A 27924-nucleotide genomic window follows, 5' to 3' on the forward strand; every position below is an offset into this window, starting at 1 on the left:
CCGGGGCACAGGCACCGGCCGAGGCGAGCGGGGCGGCCGCAGCGGCGGGAGGCGGCGGGCGCGGCCCGGGGCGCGGCGGGCGCGGGCCGGCCCGGGGAGGCCGCGGCTGGGTGAGTGAGGGCGAGCGCGGCGGGGGTCGCGGGGGCCCGTTCCCGGGAGCGCCGCTCGCTGAGGGGGCTCCGGCAGCAGCGCGGGGCTGAGGGCCGCGGGCTGCGCTCGGCCGGGAGAAGCTCCGCCACCGCCGCATCCCGCGTTCTGGGTGCTCGCGGGGAAGTGACCTGGGAGAGGAAGAATAGCGGCTTGTTGTTTTCCAGTGTGGGTGCCTCCACCCCTGGAGTGGAGCTGTTCGCTGTAAATGTGCTCCAGCAGTCCTGGGGATGGGGCTGGTTGATGCCGCTGGGAGCAGAGCCTCTCCCGATGGGCGTGTGTGTGGATCCTGGCGCCCAACCTCCCGCTTCCAGATGCGCTCGGCTGACAGTAGCAGTGTCTCATCCCTGCTACCTGTAAAACCTTCCTTCCTATTTCTTGCTACCCAGAGATCGGTTTGTACTGATGTTAAGTATGAAACTGCTATTTCTTACCAGTATTTGTGTCTTTTCTGGTAGACTCTATATTAGCAAAACTTTGGCTAAACTAACACAAACTGCCTGTTTGTTTTTCTTTGCGGGTTTTGTGGCTGTTTTGAGTATTCCTTAAATTATTAAGATATCAAGCCAATTACTTCTGTTGCTATTATGGATATGTCTCTAATTTTTTTTTTTTGTCTGTATTTCTTTTCTTGTTGACCAAAGATCTGATTGAACAAAGGTTTCTTTATAAGCGGTGCCTATTCAGAACAAGCAGGAGGCAAGTATATATACTTAAAAAGTAGACAGTAGGGAGTATGAAGCTTTCTTCATTTAATTCTGCAGCAAACTTGTAAAGGAGTGGTAAATTGGGTTCTGAGTCTGGATTTTGTGGAACTTAATAGAAAACATCTATTCTGTTCTGTTAGTTATTTGTACCTTCACATCCCTGCTTTGAGCTGTACCAGGAGTTCGGATTTATTGCATTGGATAAAGTTAGAAACTTTCCCATCGTGATCTGACTCATTCTTTAGTTTCTTCCACATCACAGTTAGTTTATAGGGGTGTACTCATACTTGTTGCTTCCATGCTGCAATTCTGTAATGCAGTGTAATAAACAAAGTCCACTTCTTGTGTGGAAACTTTGTTAGTTCCTAGGAATATTCCAGTACTCAGGGTGATGGGATTTAATGGTTTGTCTGCTACGAGGAACTGACTGGATAAGCTGTTCTATAATCAAGCCCCATGTGAACTTAAAGCTTCACAATAAATAACTTTATTCTCAAAACAATAGCATTGGAAAACTTTTTCAGAGTTGTTACTTATTTAGAGGCATATTTTAGCCAATGTAGACAAACCACACATCAACCAAGCTCACAGTGTTCACAGAGGAATTTATGAAACCACGCAATTCCTATGGGATCCGTGAAATAGTCCACTTTTTCTTTAGGACAGTAAATGCAGCAAATCCAGAGCTGCAGTTGGAATTTGACTGGTGAGATGCCTTGCATTTCCTAGGTGTTAACTTGGTGCCATTCTTAGCAACCTGGAGACAGCATTTCGTGTTTTTTCAGGGCAGGCGAATCCCAGCCTACAAATCCATGCCAAAGTGTTTTAATTGTTTGGCTGCTCCAAATTGTCATTCTTTATCAATGACAAATTTGTTTCTTGTTGAAGTTTACGGTGTGAATGATGGCTCTGAGAGAATGGTTTTTTGCCTTTTTTTTTTTTCTTCTTTCTCGAGTATTCTCTGGGAAAGGGGGTGTAGCTGATTTGTTTACAAAGCAATTGTGCTTTATTGGAAGTCATAAAGTGGTTCAATACTTAGTTAACTGTTTCTCTGTTAATCAGGCTATTCCTGCTTTCTGTGAGCAAATGAAGGATACTTTTTCCTGGATAACTCACTTTTTAGAAGTTGCTGAAAGCTTTAGAATGTGAATTTCTGCAACCAGCAAGGAGTTCATGCTTTACCCTCATGCTGTCTCACAAGACCAATTAAGTAACCTCACAAGAGGTTTCCAGTTATTGGAAGAAAATCTCACCTTTAAAAGGTGTTGTGATACAAGGAATGGACTTCCTGATCCACAGATCCTCAGATTTTACTGTGTGGTGTGCTTTTTAATGGCTTGCTCATGCATAATACAACTTTGAACAACCTTGATGATCATCATAACTTTAATTTCTTTCTGAATTAAAACTATCAGTAAATGACTAGACAACAAGCCTAAGGCTCACATGCAGTCTGCAAAAACTGCTTTCTTACGTTTTGTACATAAAAAGTCAACTTCTTATGTAATCTTTGAGATTTCTGGTGCAGATTCTTCGGGTGTCAGAAATATCCTAAACATCTTGCAAATATCAGTCACTTCCAAATAGAAGACTGTTGCTATTGGTTTTGTTTGCCTGCTTGGGGGGAGAGGAAATTGGAATGATGATACACTAGTTCCAAATCATGGAAGAAATAATAGCACCTCTAGATTGGTATCATGTAGCTTTGCTTTGTTGAGTACATTAATGAAGGTTAACAAAGACTGTAGTTAATAGGACATTTGAGGAGTGTTGTGTTTGCGTGAGGGGAAGCTAAGATGCTTTGTTTTATCTTCAATATTGATGCAGGAACTGATTTTGTTATTTATACCTGGACAAGAATAGTACTGCAAAACCAGTCTTTCCAGTTTAGTCTTCAAATACCATTCTAAAACTAAGTTTTGTCTTACTACTTACTGGTTTGTAATTACTGAAAAATATGTGAGATCTAGTAAATCCTCCCCACTGAGAAAGAGTGGGCCATATGTGCATTTTTTGTGTGTGTGATGCAGTTGGAGGGAAAGGATACGAGTTTGGACTCTGGCTAACTGGAGAACAGATGTGGCTTCTAGTGTGAGCTAAGGTTTGGGGGGTTTGCAGCTTTTTATGCATTGCATTCCTTGCTTGTGCGAGTTTTGTCTCATCCTTTTAAAAAGCCAGACATCCAGCTGCTCCAAGGGGATGATGCCTGTCTGTAGCTATGACTAAAAGAGGCCACAAAAATATTCTCACTAAAACTGGATGGGAATTTTCATTTGCTCTTGAAGTTGAATGTGTCATAGCAAAGAATTCTGTTACAATTATCTCTTTGTAGTATCCTAATCCAAATGGGAGCAGTGGAGAGAATACATTTGTTTCTCTCTGTATTTAATTGGACAACAAATGTATGTGATTTGTTTTGATTACAGAGTTGGTCATGATAACCTCCAGAGGATCCTCCCAACTGAACTTCTACAGATCTGTTTCTGAATGGTTAATGAAGTGTTAAATGAACCAGAAATAATACTCTGAGTATTAACTGCTGGGTTTGTTTTTTTTATTTTTCCTCTTGCAGCACTGGTATAGTATTAACTTTAACAAAATCAAAACAAACAAACCCACACAATCAATCAAACAAACAAACAAAAAACCCAGCACAAAATCAAGCCCTACTAGGGGGTAGAAGGAATTAAATTGGTTTAAAAAAGAAAAATAAGCATTTTTCTAAATCCTGTATGTTAACTTGTATTCATATGGAAATGCAGCAGTCTGAGTGCAGTTTGTGTGACTCTGGGTCTGACTTCTCAGTCTAAGCAATGCTTATTGGTTTTGCAGCACATATGTTGTTTTATGTGGCATATATCTACACTTGAATTCTAGAAAAGTATTTTTCTAGTTAATTCTGGGCACAGATTTTGTGCAAGGCAGTCTAAGATGCCTGTGTATTTCAAAGAAGAAATGTGAGAGACAGTAGACATCATCACTTGTTCTCTATTTCCAGTGTTCTTAAAGCCAGCAAAGCAGGGGATAAAAGCACTTGGTCAGTTGTGCCTGCTAAGTAAACTCCTTGGGAATAGGAGTTTATAGTTTATAGTCTGTCTTTGGAAAACAGTGCTCACATACCTGAGCTTCAGAAATGTAAAAACTAAATTCTAAGAGGCCAGCTTACCTTTGTCAAGTTGAACGGGAGAAATGATGGAGCGCTGGTGAAGCTTTTGCTTGACTCGCAGCAATAGAAGTGGCTACTTCAGTCTAGTTTAAGAACATAGCAGTTGTGCCCAACAGACAACTTCAGGTTCAGTGATCTCTGGTTTCATGGCCTGTTGCTTTTTACCAGTAGAGAGTTAGATAAATCCCAGAGACTGGGTTTTGTTGTTTGGGGCTTTTGTCTACTCGTTAACACATTTCCTTTCATTAACTTACCTTCATGGATTTTTATGCAGGAAAACCTTGGCAGTTTTGCCTATACCTTCTGATTAAACAAACATTTGCAAATGTAGCTTTTGAGGGTTGTGAACCACAAAGCTTGTTTGTTGAACACAAGAGACTTATTGAATTGACTAAGACTGACTGTAAATTCCCTGAAACTTCGAGACAGCTGAGTCACACTTATTGACTGTATATTCTGACCCTTTTCTAAGGCAAAGAAATGTAGAGAAGCATCCCTTGGGTTATTTTCTCTCCAATAGAAAGGAGAGAAAGCTGGATGGTTGCCTCCTAGATTGTACAACATGCCAAAAAACTTATCTGTCATTAAGACTTCACTGTTTTTCTTTTTTCCATACTCGTTAGTCAGTCTTTTGCCAATACTTAATCTAGCAGTTAATGGTGATGAATGACTCTTGCCCAATATGTTCCAAGACTGTTCCTGATTTTTAACTCTTGCTGTTAAATTGGGTCGTGCTTCTTGCATGGGTTTTCTGCTGAAATGGCATTTGTTGTCGTGGAAAAGTGTCTTAAACTGTCAGCTCCTTGCAGAGAATGCTAAATTGGTGAACGAAAAATTACTCCTTCTTGCAACCTTATTCCTTCTCTTAGCTATTAGCAGTCAACAAAGAAACAAATTCTTGAATGTCCTCGAAATGCAAGAAACTTTGAACATTACTGAAAGGAAAATAGTCAAGATTCAGCATTTCATCTGAGGCTAATCAGCCATAAGTAGAAATACATGCCTGTTATGTGATCTGAATCTAATAGAACAAAATTTCCAGTGCCTTGGGACTTTGACATCTGACTTGCTGGAAGAGCGAGGAGATTGATCTCTGCAAAGACGTTGGCAAACTAAATGCGGAATGCTTGGAAATACAAGTGCAAAAGAGGGAGAATGAGCAGAGGGTAAAGGCTTGTTTACCAGGCAAGCAGAGTGGAGAGGAATTGTTTGTTTCTCAAACTCAATAAATGTGCTCTCTGTGACGAGGAATGTTATGATCCATATTTGGTGCTTGTGCCATTAAGATACTTTTCATTAAAGCTGGAAAACACTTGTCTACAGGAGCAGTTTGAAAGATGGAAATTAATAGTGCTAACATAAGCTTCTGGATAGAGCTAACTTCCTTTGTGAAAAGGAAAGTCAAAACTATCAGTCCAAATACTCCAAAATATGCCTGTGATGTCTTTAAACTGCTTAGACTATAAAAATACCACTTATTCTTTATTTTTTTTAATTTATATTCCCAGCTCTTAACAGAATAACCAGGAAATGCTGTGACTGGATTATAAAAGTGGAAGTGATAATAGTAACACTGAAAATTGTTCTTCTTCCTTTGTGGATGTTGAACAACCAGTTCCACTTACCAGTTTATCAAGGCAGTCTCCACTGGTGGGAGGGAAGTGATTAAAATATTGTATTTTATCTTCTTGCAGTTTCATGCTGTCACCCCTGAAATCTTCAATTTTAAGGTATTAAGTACTGTAAAAGAGCAGTTGTCCCAAGAATGCCTCTGGTGTTTAAGAGCTAGTTTTTAAGCAACAACTAGACATCTGGAATAGTCATGATTGTGGTGTATAATTGAGGATATGCCTGTGAGTTCCACTGCCAGTGTAGCAAGTTTTTTTGTGAAGATTGATTTATGATAAATTACATTTGTATTTTGGTTTAAAATGGTAATACGTGAAATTGTAAGGCTGTCATTGGAGAGGATAAACTTATACAGTTACATAAAGTTTTGGATAAGAGATTGCTAGTTAAAAGAAAGGGCTCAAATTGGTTTTAACATTTGATTTGAGAAGGTAGAGATTAACTCTTTTGCTCGAGTTCAACCAAGGTTGAACATGTAAGATTCTAATAACTTGCCTTCCTCCTCATCTTGCTCTGAAATGGAGGATAAAGCACTGATGTTGTTATCACTGCTCAGCAGCACTCCCTTGATCTTAGATAGCTCCAGCTTGGAATGTTTTGACGGTTGGGGAGCAATGGCAAAACTACCACCAAAAGATAAAGGTGGAAACAGAAGCCAACAAGCAATAAAACGGCTGAGTTTATACATGAAGAAAAGGATAGCAAAATCTATTCCTGACTATGGAAACTCTTCTTAAATATGTTGTCAAATGGCTTTGTAATCCAGCTCTTCAACTCTTCTTTCATCACCTCTTTTCCAAGCTTTTCATTGTACATCAGCAGTTAGCACAGTATCACAAACAGCTTCAGGGGGATATGAGAAGTGTAACCATGGCTATAGATTCCAATCTCTTATTGTCCTTGTATGTGAGCAAGTTATTTTTTTAAACAACAAAAAAGATGCTTTGCAAAATAGATACGCTTCCCTAATGGTGTTTTTTAATGAGTGCTAATTAAATCCAAAACATTTGAACTTTTGTGGTCTTCTGGTGTATTCCAGTGTTAAACTTCACCAGGCTGAAAACTGATTTCAGTCTTTTTGAATATACACACCTCTGAAAACACTAATGAAATGTTTCCAAAGAACCATCCATGCATTTAAAAAATACTTCATTTTTTGTACAGTTGTGTAAAATTCTCTCAATAGCAGTGACTGATTACTACCAGTATCTTTTTGGCTTTTTAAAAATAAAGGCCTTTCAATTTAATATATCACTCTTACAGAGCTCTGTAGTAGTAGGCTGCATGTGCCTTAGTCTCAAACCATTTAATCTTGTTATGAAAGTGACTTTCTAAACTGGGAAGCTGGGAAATCCTGTAGTAACTACTGCAGAGATGTGACTGATAGTCACTGCTTAAATACCTGTGAGCTTATGTCACTTCTTTGGGAAGTTCATGTTCACTACAAACATTATCTATTTAGACAAACACTAGCCCTTTCTTTCTGATGCATCAACCACAAATTGCTGGTACCCTGGCCTTGTCAGAGAAACAATTTGGGTTACAGCTTGAAGTGGAGGAAAGGGAGATGCACAGCACACATCTTCATCTCAGTAGCCCCACGCTTACCATGCTTGTGTTGCATAACATGGTTTGCAAAGCAGATGCTGTAAGGAAAGGGTTAATAACATTTGCAGCATCTGGCTTAAACACTTGCTCAGTGGTGTAGCTTTTTGCAGAAACACCAGAGCTGCCCTGCAGAAGCCACAAAAAGGAACATTTTCAGTTCTGACCAAACGTGATGCTTTTCACAGCAACGCTCCATTGTGGTGTGTTACAGAACAAGTGTGTAACTGCACAAGCCAAGGAGGGGGGTCACAAAGAGGACACTTGGTTTTGGGGGGATGTGTGCCTTGTACGACCCCCAGAGCAGACCCTTAGTGACCACCACAATGAGACCTGACCATGTGTAATGGTGAGGCCACGCCCACTCTGACATCTCATGCTAATGAGGGACCAAAAACCACTCCCACTCTGCCTTATGCTAATGAGGATCTGGAAAACCACTCCCACTCTCACATCCCATGCTAATGAGGAACCAAAAACCCATCCTACTCACGATTCTCATGCTAATGAGGGATGGTATAAAAGTGACTCGGAGTGAACCAAGCGGGATTCTGCCACCACTGCAAGGAAGCCCAGGGCACTGAAGGACCACCAGGACACCACAGGATCCATGGTGGTGACTATCTCCTGCTTGCACTCTCTTCTCTTTCCCTTATATGCTTAATGTGGCAGAATAATGTTGGTACTGTTGAACAGGCATTTGATCTCATTTGCAGCCTAATTTGTGCAGAGGACTTTAACATCAAATCATAACAGCTGCTTCTAACAGTCATGTACTGGAATGATGAACATTTGATTAAAGACTGAAGAACCATGTCCCAGTTTACCAGAGCTGGTTTTGTGCTTCAGGCTGGAGCATGCAGGGCCTACTGACACACAGAGTCACAGTGAATCATGTTTGTTTCCACTTGTTGAACACAAATGCAAATGTATTGACGTCTTGAGCATCATGATTGTGATATCCAACCTGTAAGGGCAGAGAAAAGTGCTGTTCAACCAGGGCCACCAGCTAGAACAAGAATAAACACTTCTTAAAGTTTCAGAGAATCTTTGTTTTCTTTGTAACTTACATGAAGCAGTCAGATAAGTTTACAAAATCGGGATTTTAGTCTTGCAGTGTTGTTTCAAATAGAAGGCCCAGTTTTCCTATATGCTTAGGTGCAATACATCCAATGTGATCTGTGACCTTTAGGGAGATGAAGCCTGATGGGAGCAATTAGTGGTGCCAAATTCTTTGCAGATGAGTATTATCCCCACTTGGTGGGGGGGGGTTGGCAGGACAGTCTTGGTCTCTAGAAAATATTTTATGGAAAACTGTTGCTGTTTACCTCTCAGCAGGGTTATCATCTACTGCTAAATAAATATTTCGTTAATCACCATTGACGGTATCACAAACAAGTGATAGAGTAGGGCTTCATTTCTGACTGACCCTTTCCTGTTGTGATTGTAGCTGGTGTGGAAGTAGACAACAGCTTCCACAGGGCAGGGAACTGGCTTTGTTTGCTGCTATCTTACTCCATGTGTCTTTGTATAGGATAACCTGCTAGGAACTGTGTGAGTTTCAGCTGTTTATAGGACAAGTGGACTTAGCTGCAGAATTGAATTTTTTCATTACAGTGGCTGTGCCTTTGTGTTAACTCTGCCACAAACTTCCTTCTCTCAACAAATGGTTTTGGAAAGGGAGTTGAGGAGTAGCTCAGTGGAGAAAGCATTGTTTAAGTTTTTCAGTTTAGGACTTTAAACAAAGAGAAAAATAAAACAACCTACTTCCATGGCTTTTGCTGAGGCATGTGGTTCCTTACTAATCCTCTAACAAAAATGAAGTTGAATGCTATCCTCTGTTTGCCAGTAAATACAAGATAATGATTCCTGCTAACTGAATTCAGTAAGTCCATGCAGACTAAACCCATACTCCTGTTAAGTACTATTTGGCTACAGAAGTCAGTTAAGATAGAATAAATGGAAAGCTAATTTATATTTGGATTACAGAACTGAAACTTCAGTTTCCAGTTCACTGTTCTAGGCTTGCTATTAAAAATCTGTGGAGATTGGTGCTATCCACTGCCACTCCAAAAGCTTTTTCTGGTTTTATGCATTAGTTGCTTTCAGGGTCTGGAGTAACTTCGTACAGCAGAAACATTTGATCTCAATTTAAAGTTGCTTCCAGACTGCATCCTAAGAAATGTTACATGGGAAGTAAACAAGATACTATAAGTCAGAGTCTGATGTCTTTTTCAGCTGCTTCTTAGTAAAGAACGGGCTCACAGGGTGACTATTTGTGTAAAGATGAATGTAAATTAATAATTGAACCCTCTTGATACTGCTGCTTGTGGCAGAGGCAAGTGTAGCTGTGTGAGGTCTGCTGGACCTCCGGAGTTTTATTGCAGTTCTTTCCCTGCCTTTCTGAGTAGGGACAGTAGGAGAGGAAATCTTTGTTCTTCCTCAACGCAACTGGAGGTTCATCGTGCTGCAGCAGTTGCTTCTAAAAGCCAAGGTGACAAATCTGGGGAGATCAGCACTGGGAAAGGCCCTGGATCTGAGTTACAGGTCTGCTACACAGCTGCTCCTGTTGGGTGGGGATTCAGACTAGAAGGGAGCTCAGAACACCTGGATTAACTCTGCTCTGGTTCCTTGTCTGTGTGCCAGCACTTCCTGTTTTTAAAGATCCTGTTTACTGTCTGCATTCCAAATATCCCAGGAAGGTGGGAGGATGGGAAGAAACATGGAAAGAAAAATAAACAGCTTTATTTAAGGTGGAATTTTTATATATTTTTAATTATATAACCAGCATTTGTTACTTTTCAAACCTGGTTTCATTAGCTACATTCTCGTGCAAGCTTTTGTTTACATCATCTTGCACTAATTTCCAAAAGCAGAACTGCATGGGAAAGCTGACATTGAAACCATTAATATTTTTAGCAAGGAGCAGAGTAAGATTTTGTGGTGTGCTTTGGCTTTGTGCTCTTCCTGATGTTCACATAAATCAGTATTTGTCAGCCATATGAAACGGAGTATTAAACAAAAGTATGTAATCAGAGGAACACCTTATTTCTATGGGTACAAAATGGCATGTTGCTCTGATTTTGTTGCCAAACTTTAAAGCTCTGGATTTAAACAGCTTGAAAGAATTTGGGTGCTGCTCACTGACCTTCAGAGCTCACAGCCTACTGTGTAGGAATAGCTCTGACCAGCACAGAGCCAGGTGGGAAGGTAGTTCTCATTCTGCTGCACTACAAGCCAAGCTAATTGCTGAAATAATGAGTAAGCAGATATGTGAAGTGTAAATAGGTGATATGTTGCTTTTCTAATTCTTTGTTGTGCTTTATGACTACTAGTCCTGTATAAACAACAAAATCCTGTCCTTTGAGATGGAGCTAGAGATGGAATTACTGAATGATTTTGGACTAAAAAGGAAAATTTAATTCCAGGCTTTCCTTTGTTTAACAAAGAGACAAAATTCTGCCTTTAGCTGGAAGAAAATGTACTAGGACAGATATTCTGCCTTCGCTATGTCATGGGATCCCTAGGGAAAAGGCATAGTCGTAGTGGGAGTTCTGGAGGTCACCAGCAACTTGAAAATGCTTCTTTCTCGTGATCCTGTTTTCATGGCTCCCAGACAGTGAGGGAAGCTGTAAACACTATGCCTGCATGGATGGGGGAGGGCGAGCAAGGGGATTTGAAAATAAGTATTCACAAAGGTCTTTTGGGTTCACTTGGAGAGGAAAAAATACTCCAGCAATAGTAAATCTTTTTAAACTGATCATCTTGGGTTTGTTTCAGCTGTTTGATCCTGTGGTTTTTTCAGCAACATAACACAGTTCTTCTTGGGCAATACTTTGTAGTGAGTTCTTTTTTTCAGGATGACCTCACCATTAATTTTATTCATAGTATCTGAAAGTCACTAGGAGAGTATTGTATTCTGGAAAAAAAATCTGGATGTAAGATAACTTTAAAGAGAACAGCTCTGAAATGTAGCTGCCCCATATTCTCATATCTAACTAAAGTGAAACTGCTTTTCACTAATTTCTAGTGAGGTTTTGCATTCACAGGAAATAATGATCTTGTATTTCTGCTGTGCTATTATTCTACAGATGTTACCAATAATTTTAGGGGGCTTTAGCTCTGTCTAGAACAAGGCGAATGTACTCAGTGCTGTTTTTGAAGGGTGGGAGAAGTAGGTAACTACAAATAAAATTGGTAGTGTTTGGAAATACTTGCGTGTTTCAGAGGGAAACTAAATGCCAAGATGATTTTGACAGTGTTAAATCCTCCTGTTTGTTTCCCTTGGGCTGCTGTTTGTGATCAGATAAGGCGTTCCGGGTATCTGCACATTTTCTGGGAAATAAGAACGAAAGCAATACATATGAAATAAGACACAACTGCAGTGCAACAGTCTGCTGTTTTCTATTCTGAACAAAGCAATATTTTTACCAATTAAATCTGTGTATAATAATTTTTTCATGGAGGACAGTTTCAGACATCTTTGTACTTGTCTTCCTGGATTCTGGAAGAGTGCCAGCTTGGCAAACAGGAAGAACAAAAGGACAGTACTGAACATATCTAGTCTGGAGCAGTCTTACTGTCACCACACAGCAGGTTTGGACAGCAGCAAAATTAGACAGACTACTCTGCCCAGTTCTCTTCATGTTTTAGAGTGCCTGATTTGTCTGATGGTGAGAGTAAAACGTTTTGGCATTTAGAAAGGTTGAAATGTCTCTTCTATTTTGAAAAGTGTTGTTCTTGTTCCAGGAACTCGTTTATTTGTAGAAATTCACAGCTTCTGTTTTGGGGATTCCACAGTACTTTATAAAAGGGGTCATACCTGTAATGGATACTTCTGCCAGTGTGATAGAGAATCAGGAGAATCATTTAACCTACATGTTAGTGCACAGTAAATCAAAATCATAAACAGTTGGAATATTTAATGAATAGAAGGCAGTGCTAGTAGTCTAGAGGAAACTTGTACCTGGAAAAGAAATCAACCCAGTCACAAATCTTAATGAGCAGCTCTCTGATACCAAAGATGCCACAAATTATTATAAAACATTGCTACATCCTGTCTATAAAAACAGTGTAATGGAGTTTGTCTTGTGACTGGAAAAACTAATGGACTTCAATTAAAGTGTAGCAGTTTACTGAATGACTCATTCAATTTCAAATGTGGGCTGATAAAATTGTATCGAGTGTTTAGTCTGTCCTTTTGAATGGGTTTTGAAACGCTGGCTGATGTGTATAGCAGTGCAGATTATTCAGTTCTCAGTCACTGGGATGTGTGTACCTCTTTGCATAAGCATCCCATACTTTATACTTCAATGCAGTATTCCAGCACAGTGCACTTCTTGCTTCCTTGTATGCTTGCTCCGTTTCTTGCTAGTTGGTACTTTAGTGATGGAAGAACTTCCTTGCAGAGGCTGAAGAGTAACTGTAGGTGCTCGTGCTGATGACAGACAGGCTTAACTATAAGTCTGCTAAAGTGAACAATAATATTTTTTTCCCTTAGATTGCCCCCCTGGCATGCAGAGTGTGTCTTCATCTGTGAGGCGATAAAACTGTCATAGTTTACTGAAACCAAATTTTCTAAACTTGGAATCTCATATTCTTAATAAGGGACTATATCAGCTATGTCAGATGATAGCTAATTTCTATCCTACAAGAAAATAGGTTATATAAATTAGAATTCATATGGTATCTGGGAGCAAGTAGAAATCTGTATTATGGAAAGTATGTTGTTTATCTTCCTGCTGTCTTCCCTCATGTATGTTTATTCTTTTGGAATGGAGTCTCAAAACCAGAGATTGTTTTGCACTAGTCCAGGTGTCCCAAAGCTTTTGGCAGGGAAAAATGTTTAAGGTGCTTTAGAAAGGTCAGGGATTGCAGGTGTGTCCATTTGAAGTGTTTGCATATCCCCTTAGTTTCATTTAAATAACATGTCTCTAGAATTCCCTTAAAATTACAGTCCTTTTACTGTCGAAGAACATAATTGATTCTATTTATTCCAGGCAACCTTCCAGATTTGAAAGTGTACACAGAAACACAAGCTGCCAGCTATACTTCAAAACTGTTTCTGTTTACATTCTTGCTTTCCAAATCCAAACCCTGGAGGCGTGCTTACATGTGCAAGTGAAATGAATGTGCACACAGAGAGACTGCATGCACCGTTCCAGCACATGCCTGTATCCCATTTTAAAACAAAACCTGCTGTCTTGGTGCAGTTGCTCTAAAAATTGTAGATTTTGGGATGTCACATTGGACTGTTTGCAGGATTTTAAAGAAGAGATTGAGTCGTCATTTAATGTTTGAATTCTTTAAGAAAGCCAAGGTTGATGTTTATTTTGAAGAGATGCTTGGCTAAAAAGATTTACATTTTTGATGTATGTGTGTCCCCCACTCCTGCCTCTGTTTCTGTGTTGGCAGTTGCTGGTGGGGAGGGAGGAAAGCTTCCAGTGGAACGAGGCACCGTCCTTGCAGCTGCTCTTGCCCAGCACTGTTGCAGTCAGGCAGCCCCCAGGGCTGACTCCATGGGGATCTCAGGAAGGAGCTAAAGCAACAGAAGGCAGCACAAGAAAGGGAAAGTGAGTTGTTCTCTGCCTCTTTCATCCATCTGACCCGTAACCAGCTGGCTCAGGGAGCCCCAGTGCCAGCAGGGTGAGGAGTGAGAACACATGCCTTGGGCAGGGCAAAAATGGGCTCTCACAGTTCAGAGGAGCCTCAGCAGGATGGTGGAACTGAAATTAAAGCACTGCTGGTATAAACTCAGTCTGTGTTGTGAATATTTAATTTGGTTGTGGTCCATCTATACTATCATTGTGTGTGTGTGGACAGGAAGCTGATATAACTGCATATTCTTGTTTGTTTGGGGGCTTTGTGCTGGTTTGTGCTGTAACAGTGATGTGCTTCTGCCTGTGTTTGCAGTTAAGAAATGTAAATAGGCATGTGATTCAGTGATATGGAGAGAGCCTCGTTCATGCTTTGCCTGATCAAAAAGATGCCATATAATTAGTGTATTTCTTTTTATCTGTGAGCTGAGGACAGTTAACGGTGGTTTGGAACCCTCCAAGTTATTCTAAATGGTGTTATTTGGGTTCACTGGTAATGTTTTGTAATTGGTAAGCTTCCCAAGTTTGTCTCTGTAAATACACTGTGTGTGCTGAGAACTTTCCATTTCAGCATCCGCTTGCTGAGGCTATTACAATGATGAGGGAAATGAAACAGCTTCTTTAGGCTCTTTCTTAAAAAGAAGTCAGTTGCAGAGCGTTTCTAAATATGCATGAGGTGTTAGTGGAAAAGCATTTTTCTAAATCTGCAGTGGCACTTCAGTACTTTCGTGGATATTTTTAAAAACCCAAACTACAACTACAAAGGAGGGATTAAAAAAGACAACCCTATTGCTACTCAGAGTTGCTTAGGAAGCAGTAGATTTGGGAAAACATCATTTTCATTCTAATGTTTCTTTGTAAGAACTGAAGTGTGGCAAAAGCAGGTACTGGATGTACTTGGAAGAAAACCTTTTAGAAAAGAAATGCTAGTGCATGAGGGAGGATCACTTTATTTTTTTACTTATATATAAAATGTTGTATATTAATTTTATATATACATAATTTAGTTAATATATACAGAAATATATTTTTATATAAGTACATATTTTTAAAATTTGCTGAGCAAAGGGCAAGCATAGCATCCATTGCTTTTCCACAGTGAGAGCTTTCAGAAAGTTGATCCAACGGAAGAGATGTGAAGCTGTTGGTTGGTGGGTTTCCTTTCCTTTCTGTTGTCAGGAAAACTGAGATACAGGGGCAGTCCTAAGAGGGTTTGTGACTGTAGTGATAGGACAAGGAGTAATGGGTACAAACAGAATGAGGGTAAGTTTAGGGTAGGCAGATATGAGGAAGAAATTCTTGACTGTGAGGAAGGTGAGGCCCTGGCACAAGCTGCCCAGAGAAGCTGTGGCTGCCCCTTCCTTGAAGTGTCCAAGGCCAGGCTGGGCAGGGCTTGGAACAACCTGGGATAGTGGAGGGTGTCCCTGCCTGTGGCAGGGGAGTTGGAATGAGATGGTCTTTAAGGTCCTTTCCAACCCTTAACGTTCTGTGGTTCTGTGATGGATCTCTTCAAAATTAAGAGCAATGAATGCACAGATGAACAACTTTGTTTCATTACAAAAAGAATCCAGGATACTGGGTGAAAGTATCAGACTTCCAGTAAAATGATGCCATGCACCATATGGATCCTTATTAAACACCGTGGTAAAAACCCCTTTTTCCATTAACCATGTCTGGCTCTTAATTTTAAGACCAGGAAAAGGCATCATAAGAAGACCAAATATTTTCTAACTTGAAGTGTTCTTCAGTCTTGTCACAGGATGCCAACAGTTTGTATGTGAAAACATTCTGAACAAACCGGATTTCTTTTGCAAATACACAAATATTGCCTCTGGTTAAGGAAATTAAAAATAGGTAGGGATTAGGAATGTTTATTGGTGAAGTATCACTGTGTGCCTGCCATGTAGTTCTGCTCTCTTTTGTGGCGTCTCCCCTCTCCCACTGGGCTAAAAAACATCTCTGCTCTGTCCAGATTCTGGTTTTCTCATACTCTGTCTCATTCTCATTTTCTCTCTTTGTCATACTCATTTCCTCTGCTCTAAGATGGCATGAGCAGCACAGATAGGAGGTCACACGTGTTCCCCTCCTTTCCTTTGGCTTGGCAGAGACATTCATGCAGCTGCCAAAGGGAACTGGAACAGGGCATTGGCACTAAATAAAACGAGCCCAACTGCAAAGTGTTAGTGGGGCTCAATTCTTCTGTCCCATTCATGGAAAAAAGGGTTTGTTTTTGATGTAAATAGCTTACACTGATCTGAAACAGCTACGGCCAAGTCTTGTGTGTAAATGGATTCTTAAAATCAAGTTTAGAGGTTTTAGTAAACATTTATAACTATTATGTAAGTGTTGTTTGAATATTTTAGAGGCTTGAGATGAGAAAAAACAAATGCATTTTGGAAGCATTGGTTTAGCTAAACATAAAAGAGCTGATGGTTTGTATCATCATTAAAACTGTGGAGAACTTGGCTTGAGATTTGGTTAAAAATTTCTGTAATAATTTGAGTATTAGATATTTTCATACCCCTGCTATTGAAGGGTTCTACTCATGAGTTATAAAGTTCAGATAAAAAAACCCCTCTGCTTTTAGACTATATGTATACTGGCATTTTTTCCAAATTAGTGTGATTCTATTAACTGTTTTGAGTAGATATTTAGATTCAAATACAAGTTCTCAGGCTTAGTTTTATCAAGTCTTTTTTATGAATGTAAAATATAGCTATGAATATTCATCTACAATTATAAGTGGCGTTTGAACCATTTTATCTGGAATTCCTGGTGATGTTTGTATTTTAAATTTTGACATTTAAATTTCTGATTTTTACTCAGGTTCACACGCACGAATCACTGCTCGAAAAGCTTGAAGTACAAAGTTATCCCAAGACTTAAAAATGCCTCCGCGGCCGTCATCTGGTGAACTATGGGGCATCCACTTGATGCCCCCCAGGATCCTGGTGGAGTGTCTTCTCCCAAATGGAATGATAGTGACTCTAGAATGCCTCCGTGAGGCCACCTTACTGACTATTAAACATGAACTCTTTAAAGAAGCAAGGAAGTACCCTCTCTATCAGCTCCTTCAAGATGAATCTTCTTACATTTTTGTAAGTGTCACACAAGAAGCAGAAAGAGAAGAGTTTTTTGATGAAACACGGAGACTTTGTGACCTGCGACTGTTTCAGCCTTTCCTAAAAGTTATTGAACCAGTAGGTAACAGAGAAGAAAAGATTCTTAATAGAGAAATAGGTGAGATTATATATTTTTTTTTAAAACTGATTATCCTCCTCAAATATAAAGAATTGAAATGGGTCGTGTTTGTCACCTGTATCTGCCATGTTTCATAGCTGCCAGTTGTTGCATCAAATGTCCAAAGGTGCTGATAATAGTAAAGCCAATATTTATAAACAGTGAGTTAAACTTCTTTTTTCTGGTCTGTTTCATTCACCTTGCCTTTGTGAAATGTATTTGTAGTTGCCTGTGGGTTAGAGGGTATCTTTTTGCTCATCTCTTATTAGCAGGATTTCATATTAGTACAGAGCAACACCTGTTCTATTGTTTGGGAAGTCAGTTTTAATTTATTTTGAAGTTTATAGAATTGTAAATTCTGTATTTAACTACAAATTTTAAATTATATTTGTGGACACACATTTTAATACTGCTCTAACTTGCTTAGAAAGTCAAATTTCAGAAATGAGGTTTTTTTCAGCTGTCCCCTTCCCCCTTCTGACAAAAGAGCATAGGGAGAGGAGGCAAAAAAACACCTGAGGTTGGAGATGTGGAGGGGAGACAAATTGTGATGTTTTGAATTATCTCTGGAGTAGCTTATCATTTTCCATGATCCATTGAGGAAGCACAGGGAATCTGGCATTTTTTCCAACATCTTGGTGAAGTATTAAATTGAGGCAGTACAAACATACCACTCCTGTTTCATTGCTAACAAATGTGAACTGCAGTGGCAGAGACTTGTCAACTGGAAATACTTGTTCTGATGTACTACTAATTGTTAAATGATTTAATTGTGACGAATGCATCATAAGTAAATTACTTCTGTTTTGTAAAGCTCAACATGTTCGGGACTAGGAGAGAGCAGTGGTTAGGTAACCATGCAACACGACAATTGAAAGTTTCCATTTGAACACTCATGCATAAATGATGATTTATCCAAGTAATCTCATTAAAGTAAAGGGAATTACATCTGAGACTGAGGACCTGAAAGAAATGCACTGTTATATGAATCTGTGTCAAAGAGCTTAAGTTCAGTGTCTCTTGGAGTGCTTGCTGCAGTTCTTAAATAATGCAGGTCATTAAAAAAAAATTAATAGCTGTCATTCAGTTGTAAGCAAAGCTGATTATGGTCCTAATAGCTACCAATAATTCTGGCAGGGTTTGAGAAAAAAATCAGATTTCACAGCTTCTCTGGTCCCCTTAGGAAACTCTGTGCTGACTTCAAAGGAAGTTTAGTCCTGGTCCCTTTCCTCCAGGAGGAATGTTGACTGTGAGAGTGGTGATTTAAGGCTTCCAGGTTCTTCAGAGAATGTACACCTGTTTTCTAACCTTTCCTGTGTCTGCTTGGTGCACTTAACTTCAGAACTGTGTAGTTCTTGAATGATATAAAACAATTATGTGTACGAGTATGTTGGGGTTTGACACGGTTTGCTAAACCACCACAAAGTAGAAGCCAGCAAATATTTTAGGCTGTGTTTTGCTTAAAGTCGGCTTTTTATGTGACTGATTGAAGAAATATTTAGCTCTACTTGTTAGTTATGATTATTTCCTCATCTGCTCCAATGCTGTAGGTTTTGCTATTGGCATGCCTGTCTGTGAGTTTGACATGGTCAAGGATCCAGAAGTACAAGACTTCAGAAGAAACATTCTTAATGTCTGTAAAGAAGCCGTGGATCTGCGAGATGCCAATGCACCGCACAGCAGAGCACTATATGTCTATCCTCCAAATGTAGAGTCCTCAGCTGAACTCCCCAAACACATATACAACAAACTAGACAAAGGTAAGGGCAATATTTACAGCAGAAACATATTTTCAGTGTTTGAAATCAAAGAGTACAGCTGTTGACTTAGGCAGATCACTATCTTACACCTTAAATTCTTCAGAATAATTTTCTCGATGGACTGTACATTCAAAAGGATATGTAAAATTGTGCTATTCTAACTGAATCTTGAAATATAACTTGGTAAATAGAGGTGACTTTTTTAGTGGGTGGGAACAGCTTGTTGGCTTTGCAGTTTTCTATGGCATTCAGATATCTGGAATTAAATGATGCTGAATCACTGAGTTACCTTGCAGCCCTCAAGTATGAAAGAGTTACTGCTGTTTCCTTGAAGGCCAAATCATCAGTAGTCTTCAGTTACTGAAAATATTCTTAACCTCAGGGCTAAAAGTTTGAGTTTACACTAGAGTCAAAAATAAACTTAATGCATCTAGTTCCGTGCAGAAGTTATAAACCCTCTCTCAGTCTGGGCTATGAATCTTGTTTGCATCTTCCTTTAATACTAAAAATGAATCTTTGTGTTGGGGAGGCATGGGAGTTGTTTGGTTTGGGGGTTATTTTGGGTTTGTGCTTTTTGTTTGGAAACTGTATTGGAAAGGATAAGCCTAACATTATTTTACATGTATTCCAGGGCAAATTATAGTGGTGATCTGGGTAATAGTCTCACCAAACAATGATAAGCAGAAATACACCCTAAAAATCAATCATGACTGTGTGCCTGAGCAAGTTATTGCTGAAGCAATCAGGAAGAAAACTCGAAGTATGTTGCTATCTTCTGAACAACTGAAACTTTGTGTCTTGGAGTACCAGGGCAAATATATTTTAAAAGTCTGTGGCTGTGATGAATACTTGCTAGAAAAATGTCCACTGAGCCAGTATAAGGTGAGTAACATAAAGGATTTCTTTTGAACTACACTAAAATAATCTAAATTTGTGGGGGAGAGAAATGATCAGTATTAAGTCTGGCTTTTTCATTGAATTAATCCAAAACACTGGAAGTGACAGTGTCTGCACCTTTAAACAAATTGGCTAATCCATGTGCTTCAAAAGGGAGAGGGGGGAGAAAAGGTGGTTTGAACTGGAATTTGTATCACTAGTGTCATTTTTCTTCTTTGAATGTTTCCCTCTAACGTTAGTGCTAAATCAGAGGTAGGTACTTTCAGAAATCTCTTAGATTTTGATGGCAAGAGATGAACTACATTTGCATGGTGCTGATGTAATAAAACAGGAAATTTGATTAGATTGTAAATTATGAAACAACCATTGCTACTGTAAATCCTGTCCTAAAGGTTTGGTAAAAGAGAAAACTGTTTTCCTGTTACACCTTTGTCGTTACTTTAATAAGATAAAAAATGTAGACTTCCAGCACTGCAGAAATCATTGCTGAGCCTTCCTTGTGTCTGTCTGTCCTTCACTGCCTGGGTTTGGTAGTGCTGGGAGTGTGAGGCAGAACATGATGGGACAGAAGAGCATCTGAGCAGCTCTCTCTGGAGCAGACAGTGTTACCCAGTCGACTTCCTGACAGGCTGCTGCTGCTTCCTCTTGGAGGAATGTATTGTTGTAATAAACTGCTCCCATCCCTTTGGCTAAAATGGTTGACAATCTGATCTTCAGAGCAGTGGAGGAAAGAAGGAGGGGTGGGGGATCCTGAATAATGGGAAAAGTAACTCTATACTCTGGGAGCTGGGGAACAAGTGCAGGCATACATGAATAATTTTGCAGAGTCATCTGAAGATCAAACAGCAGATGTATTTGATCTAGCGTGGTTTCTTCAGAAGCATCTGGTCTGCCTTTGCTGTGCCCCAGCAGAGCTTACTCATTAACTCCAGGGCTGGACCTGTCCTAACACACTGTATTTTGCGGTAGTGTTGCCAGGCTAAATGCTCTCAGCACTCAGACCTGAATGGACAGGTGAAGTGTGTCAGGATCAGTGCTGGGTGTAAGGTGGTGAGCACAACTGAACCGAAAATGAGCATGAGTGCTGCTTACCTTGTGCTCCCTGCCTGGGACTGGCAGTATCAGTCACCTGTGCTGCACTGCAGGCTGGTACAGCCCTTGCTGTTCCAAAACAGCTCAATTGCTTCCAGGAACAGTTCAGATTTATCTGCCCTGTGCTGCGCTGTGCCGGGGCTAAGGAGCTCTACAAGAAACCTGGCTGGTGTTTTTGTCAGCTCCCTTCTCTCTCTCTCCAGTTCAGCCTTCCTCAAAATCTGCATGAGTGCGGCTGTGTGACCCTACCCAGCAATGTGTGCTGGATGCTGTACCTGTTCTCAGTGTACAGGGTGTGCATGCATAATAAACTCTCTCAGTATGCTTTCACTTTTGTATCTTCCTGAGTATCTCTAGGTTTACATTCCCAAGAGTGTAGGCTTTGAAAAGACACAGCATCTTGGTTGTCTTTCCCTGCAGTACATAAGGAGCTGTATCATGCTTGGCCGCATGCCCAACCTGATGCTGATGGCAAAGGAGAGCCTGTACACCCAGCTGCCCCTGGACACCTTCACCATGCCATCCTATTCCAGGCGCATCTCCACAGCCACGCCCTACATGAATGGAGAAGCTACAACCAAATCCCTCTGGACTATAAACAGTGCTCTCAGAATAAGGATCCTCTGTGCCACCTATGTAAATGTGAACATTCGAGACATAGACAAGGTATGGCATCACACATGGCTTTTCAGCAACTCGTGGTTTCCCTCCTGAGTGTTCTGTTCTGTGTTGACATTGGAAAAGAATTGTTATTTAACACGTTAGAAAATGATACCACTCTTTACTTAAATTGGAGTGTTTATTTCTAAAGAACATACCCACGTTTTAGCATCTGGAAACTTTTGTATACTGCTTAAAAAGTGTGAGTTGTGGTAATTAGCTAAATACTCTGCCTGGTAGGAGCAGGACTCAGTTTGCATTGTACTTCAGCAGAGTATGTAATGGATAGAAAAAGAAAACCCATGTTGTTATCTGTCTTCTAAGTGGTTATGTTTAAGAATGTATTACAGTAATTGAGAGTGCTTTTGATGAGGGGGTGCTGTCTTTGTTTATTAAAATAAAGGTGGTGGGGTGATAGGGGACAAGAGGCAGGTGTAGGGTTCAATCCCATTGAAGACACCTACAACCCTGGCTCTCTTTCCTCAGAAATTCTTTCACCATACCTTGGCACGGGAAGAATTGAGACTAAATTACAGGGGGTTTTCATAGTATTCATTTCAAGTTTGTTACTGTTATTTTTTAAGAACTAGTTTTGCAGTTAATGAGGAGAAAGACAAAAGCATTTTTTCTGGAAGGATATGCTTATAAACTGTGCTTCACACCTGACAAGGCATGAATTAATTTGGGCTGGGGAGTGGTGGGGCTGTTAGGTTTTCAGTTTCGTTTTTGTTTCTTGCTTGCTGAAACTGAAAGGATAATATGTTGTAATCATGGTATGTGTTGATTGCAATGAAAAAATGTGTTTATAGTAACATTTCAAAGACTAATATGGATGTTGTTTTCAGATCTATGTTAGAACAGGTATCTACCATGGAGGGGAACCTTTGTGTGACAATGTGAATACTCAGAGGGTACCTTGTTCTAATCCCAGGTAAGATGAATACCTGAGTGACTGTAGAGAACCTGACTTTCAGGGCATCATAAATGATAGCACTGAAGGAGCAAAAGCTCAAATTAGCCATTACTCAGGTAGAGCTCCTTGCTGGGAATCCTTTACCTTAAGTTTTGTAAAAATATATTACATAACCCTATATATATAAATAGCATTAATTTAATTCAAACACAAGCATTTTGTCTTGCACATAATAGTAGCATTTCTTTACTGAACAGATCTGTTCTACATGTGCATTTACATTACTGAAACACAAATATAATTCATATATATATAAATATAACTTATCATTCACACATGAATACTGGGAAATCAGCAGAGCTCTAGGCAAGTGAACTCTGGTTTTGTCTGTGGACCAACAGCAGTTGTTCCAGTTGCAGGTCCAGATTTCACTTCCAGCATGAGGCAGTGTGATGTCCTGGAACCTGCAGATGGGTTTTGGTGGGGTTCCTTCTAAAGGAGAACCACTGAATCTGGAGAGAGGGTCTCACCTGCTAGCATGGAAATGACTGCCAGATCTGGACTGATTATTTTCAGGATTTTTGACAAACCATCAATATTACCTGGAAAAATAAATGACTTGAACCTATAAGTGCAAAAAGAAGTTTTATGTGAGCATATAAAAACATTGGGGACATCTTTTATCCACCTGTTCTCATGACTTTAACTAATGAAGAGGTATGAAATTTCAGCACCTGCTAAGATAGATGCAAGGGATGTATGCAGAAGTAATTCTTTGCTTGAATTTTCTGACTTCATGTCTTTTATAATAATTTTTGAAATTCATTTTTTTATCTGTATGTTTTCTATTAATATGATTAGGTTTTATAATTAAAGGACTAATAATATACATAGTTGGTGAAAAATAGGCTCTCCTTCTGAGTTGCCCTGAATACAGCTGTACTTGAACTGATAGTTTAAACTATTTTAGAGAGAAAATATTGGAAAAGTGGTGAAGGTTATGCCTTGAAATCATGGATATAATCACACAGATCTGTATTATATGAAATGAACGCATAAGAAAAGTGAATAAAAGTTTATCTGCCAATTTCCTTATTCTTAGAGAAGGGCTTTCACAGTTATTTCTTTGTAAAATTGCTTTCAGTAGCTACACTGAAAAATTAATGCTGTCCTTGGAAGCTGCTGCCTCTTTCAACTGAGAAAATTCTGTACGACAATCCGCTTAGGGGAAGAAACTGGATTCAGAAGTTCCTCTTCAAAAGCACAGTTCTACCAGCTGAGAGCTAAATTCTACTTAGATATCTAAGTTCATGAAAACAAAATTGAAGTATCCCTGTAGAACCAATCTGTGCTATTATTACTACAGTAAATAGAAAAATATTTGACTTAGGAATATTGCTTTGGGTTTCCACGTTCTGTCCCCATCTTGCGGTTATCTTTTTATGTTCCAACAGTTCAAGTTTAGTTTGGTTTTGAAAGCTCTTTTTCCCAGTTGCTTTTTTCCCCTGAAGGGAAAAGTGTTTCACAAGCTAAACCTTACATCAGTGTAGCAGATATGCAAATCCATTATCTTCAGGTTGCAGGAATTGAACCTAACATGACTTTTGAAACAGTGTTGGGGCTAGAAGGCTGTTGGGGAAGTTTCCATTCCCAAAAGCAGTGAATGTGGTCAAATGCATGTATGGAAACCCTTTTTCAGTAAAAAAGTGTGTTCTGTAAGCAAATACACAGTTTAGGAATATAACAAATGCCTTTTGGTTGAGTGAATGGTGTTGGCTCCGTGCTCTCCTTTAACCTGGTTTAATTCTGCCTTTTGAATCTTTCAGGTGGAATGAATGGCTGTTGTATGACATGTACATTCCTGATCTCCCACGTGCTGCTCGGCTCTGCCTTTCCATCTGCTCTGTTAAAGGCAGGAAGGGTGCTAAGGAGGTAAAACACCTCATGGATTTATTACACTAATGAGCCAAAGCTACTTAAATCAAGTTTGGGAAGATATTTGGTAAATGCTGTCCTGGCAATGAGTCTTAATGCAATGTTTGATTAAAATAGGGGTTTTTCTCTTGTGGGTTTTTTTTTGTTTGGAAATTAAACAACACAGAAAAAAGCTTATCAGTTCAGCACTGTAAATCATGTCCATGCTGCACTGCCAGACACGAAGACCAATGTTAGTGTTTTGAGGTGGAAGTGCTTTTAAAATTAATTTTCTAAACCCATGTTACTAACCTGTTTATTTTTAAAGGGCAGGGTTTTTACTTTTAGAGTTGAATTTTCAAGTAAAGAAAATCTGTATTCCTTTAGCATTTGATGCAAGATCTCAAACAGTAATTTTTAAGAATCTACATGCAACATTTAATTTTAGCCAGAAGAGCATCATTGCATTCTGGGTTTGAGTGTGTGTCACAGGTAATACATAGGGGGTTTGTCTATGAGCAGGTTTATGAACCTCACAGAATGATTTGGGTTAGAAGGGATCTTTAAAGATCATCCAGTTCCACCTCCCTTCTGCTAGCCTAGGTTGCTCCAAGCCCCATCCAACCTGGCCTTGAACCAGGGATGGGGCAGCCACAGCTTCTCTGGGTATCTTGTGCCAGTGCCTGACTACCCTTATCATAAAAAATCCAATTCTTTTGTGCAATCTAAAAATATTGTCTTTAAAACTGTTGGCCCTTGTTCTGTCACTGCAGGCCTTGGTAAAAAAATCTCTTTGTCAAAAAAACTTCTTCTGTCCTCTTGACTTACCCTGGTGTGAAGAAGATGTGTACATGTGTTTACAGTTCTTTTGGTATTATTTTGTAAAAGGACTGCCATGACAGCCATTCATAGAAAAATATGGTACAACTTCCACAACCTGCTTTCTGCTAATCTGGGAATGTAACTTGATCTGGGGTGAAAGTGCTGTTTCTCCTGACTTGCTCTTCAGTAATCCATAGATGACACTGAAAAAAATCATGTTTTAATCTCTTTAAGGAGCACTGTCCATTGGCTTGGGGAAATATAAACATGTTCGATTACACAGACACTCTTGTATCTGGGAAAATGGCTTTGAATCTTTGGGCAGTACCTCATGGGCTGGAGGATTTGTTGAATCCTATTGGTGTTACTGGATCAAATCCAAATAAGGTATTTGCATGCCAGCTTCCCCCTTAAGAGTGCATTTTCAAAATATGCTGTATTCTGGTTGCTATCATTCAGCAGAAAAAGTAATTTGAATTCCCTTTACCTAGGAAACTCCATGCTTAGAGCTGGAATTTGATTGGTTTAGCAACCCTATAAAGTTCCCAGATATGACAGTTATTGAAGAACATGCAAACTGGACAATTTCACGGGAGCTGGGATTCAACTACAGCTATGCAGGGCAGGTAAGGCAAACTCCCCCTCCAGGATTAGCTATTCAAATATGAAAGTGTTATTTATTGCTTTATTTTACTCAGTATGTCAGTAGCAAAACTTATTTTTTTACATCCTCATTTAATGTAAAATCAAGAAATCAGTGTTTTGTTGTGTGTTTAGTAAAATGGGCAATATATTCATTCTGCTTTCTTTATATTACCAGTGAAGAAATGATCTAATACTTCACTGACCAACCAAAACATTCCAAAGAGAAACTGTTTTACTGTGTTTTTGACATTTTATATCACTAATTCGGGTGTTAACCTACTTAGTTTAACTTTTCAAAACCTGTAATTCTTCAATGATATTTCTTTGTTGCAGTTTCATGCTTATGGGTAGGCTTTCTTGTGTAACCCAAAGCTGCTTAGAACGCTTTCCTGACTGTTTTATGGGCTAGTTATGACCACAAGTACAGGGAATTTTAAGGGAATTGGTGGACATACACATGGGTGTAGTCCTTTATCTCCCTTTTTCCACAAACAGAACTTGTGCATTACAACTGGCTTTTTGGTGAAGCTTGGAGCTTTCTTCAAAGCACTTGTTTGGATGATCAAAAGAAGTAAAAACAGAAAAGCAGTAAAGCTAAGAACGCTCTGTATTTAAAGCCAAGGCTGTGAAATTGGTTGGTGTGTTTTACATTTTCTTCTGGAGGCTGGTTCAAAGCCTTGGGTTGCCCAAGAGAGCTCCGTGGTCTGTGTGAAGAAAAGCCTTGTGGTGGGAGTTTCGCTGTGCCGGAGAGCGCGTAGGTGGCAGTGAGCTTCCAGTTTGGGAGTTCTGGGGTTATTTATAGCAGTCCTGTGCCAGTGTGTCCTGAACAATGGCTTGTGGGCATTCGATTTGGCACTCAGCAGGAAGTCCACCATAGAGTAGCATTTCTGCTGTTTATGTTGGGACTGAGCAAGGCTCTTAATAAATGCTTAAGGACAGCTGTCTTCTTGGTAAATAGCATTCCCCAGCCTCTTACCTGGGCTTCTGTATGCTCAGCTCATTGTTTTGTTCCATCTGGCAAAAATAAAAAATGGTGAGGAGGATAAACTCACTTCACTGACAACGTAGTGATCTTTACAATTTAATAAAAAAGCAGAGGTAGAATAAGGTCTCAAATTATTATCTTGTCTTTTTTTTAGAATAAGGTCAGTAGTTAAATATGGAAAAGCTTGTTTACATCAGTGATGATGTTGGCAGGGAAACAAACTATATATCACTGCTTTGGTCTCACTCTCTCGTTGTTCGTGCTGCTTTTCTTTCAGCCCTGCCTTGTTATCTGCCAAAATCCTCTTTTTACTTACCCTTTTGTAAATCATAGTTCATTAAATGTGTGCTCAGTTTTCTCTTACTACTGTATTTGTCCCCTTTGTCTGTCACTGTGGGGTATGTTCAGGTCTGAAGCCAAATTTTCTATGTTCAGGTACCACACATATTTATAGCTGTTTGTAATAATAGCTGTATCTAGGGAGTTAAAAGGCAATGTGTTTTTATTAATTCAAAAACTGGATACCAGCTTGCTGTGTATCATTTCCCATGTCTGAAAGAGTTGAAAATTCCTTGTTTGAAATGGTCAAAATCAGCAAAGCAGTCACAGAGATTCAGTTTTGATATAATGTTTTTGTTATGATACAAAGAGCATAACTTGTTATTAATCTCAAAAAGCATAAATCTGCATTTGAAATCAATCAGTACATAAGACATAATTTATAGGTCCATAAACATCTCAAATATGAAAAAATTTACAAATATTAAATCTAATTTATTATCCCACAATCCATAGAATTCCAAGTTTTTGGTATTGACCACAGGATAAATGCATTTTCCCTCTGGGCTTGATTTAAACTATAATCTTTCTTTCTGTACGGGTGTATTTTTTTTACTTCTTTGACTTTCACTTACTATTTAGGATGACTCTTTCATATTCAAGATGAATGTGTACAACTAATCACTTGTTCCATATGAACTATTTGACCATATGTCAGGAGGAGGGTGAATAGGAAATAATTTATCCAATTATTTCCTTACAGAATGACTCTGGCTTTGCTACTTGCACTGTATCCAGTACCCAAATATTTAAGAATGTGCTAAAAAAATTTTTCTGTGCCACACAGAGAGCAGTTCTGAATAATTT

General features: G+C 39.4%; 1 protein-coding gene across 3 annotated transcripts in view; it reads left to right on the forward strand.

Annotated features, from left to right (window-relative positions):
• Nucleotides 1-69: 69 nt before the first annotated feature.
• PIK3CA (phosphatidylinositol-4,5-bisphosphate 3-kinase catalytic subunit alpha) overlaps nt 70-27924 on the forward strand; it is a 36842-nt gene continuing 8987 nt past the window's right edge. Inside the window, exons 1-9 of one of the 3 annotated variants that reach the window (XM_039556727.1) lie at nt 70-110; nt 16678-17090; nt 18641-18850; nt 19482-19732; nt 21260-21505; nt 22345-22430; nt 24239-24344; nt 25383-25535; nt 25640-25774. In XM_039556727.1, the coding sequence (XP_039412661.1) occupies nt 16739-17090; nt 18641-18850; nt 19482-19732; nt 21260-21505; nt 22345-22430; nt 24239-24344; nt 25383-25535; nt 25640-25774 (1539 nt within the window). In that variant the 5' untranslated portion in view covers nt 70-110; nt 16678-16738. Of the gene's footprint in view, nt 111-7782; nt 7868-13708; nt 13827-16676; nt 17091-18640; nt 18851-19481; nt 19733-21259; nt 21506-22344; nt 22431-24238; nt 24345-25382; nt 25536-25639; nt 25775-27924 lie in introns of those variants that run through there. The other 2 variants (XM_010397347.4, XM_010397345.4) reach the window with 2 other exon arrangements.

This window comes from Corvus cornix, chromosome 9 (genome assembly GCF_000738735.6).
Source record: "Corvus cornix cornix isolate S_Up_H32 chromosome 9, ASM73873v5, whole genome shotgun sequence".
NCBI classification, from domain to species: Eukaryota; Metazoa; Chordata; class Aves; order Passeriformes; family Corvidae; genus Corvus; species Corvus cornix.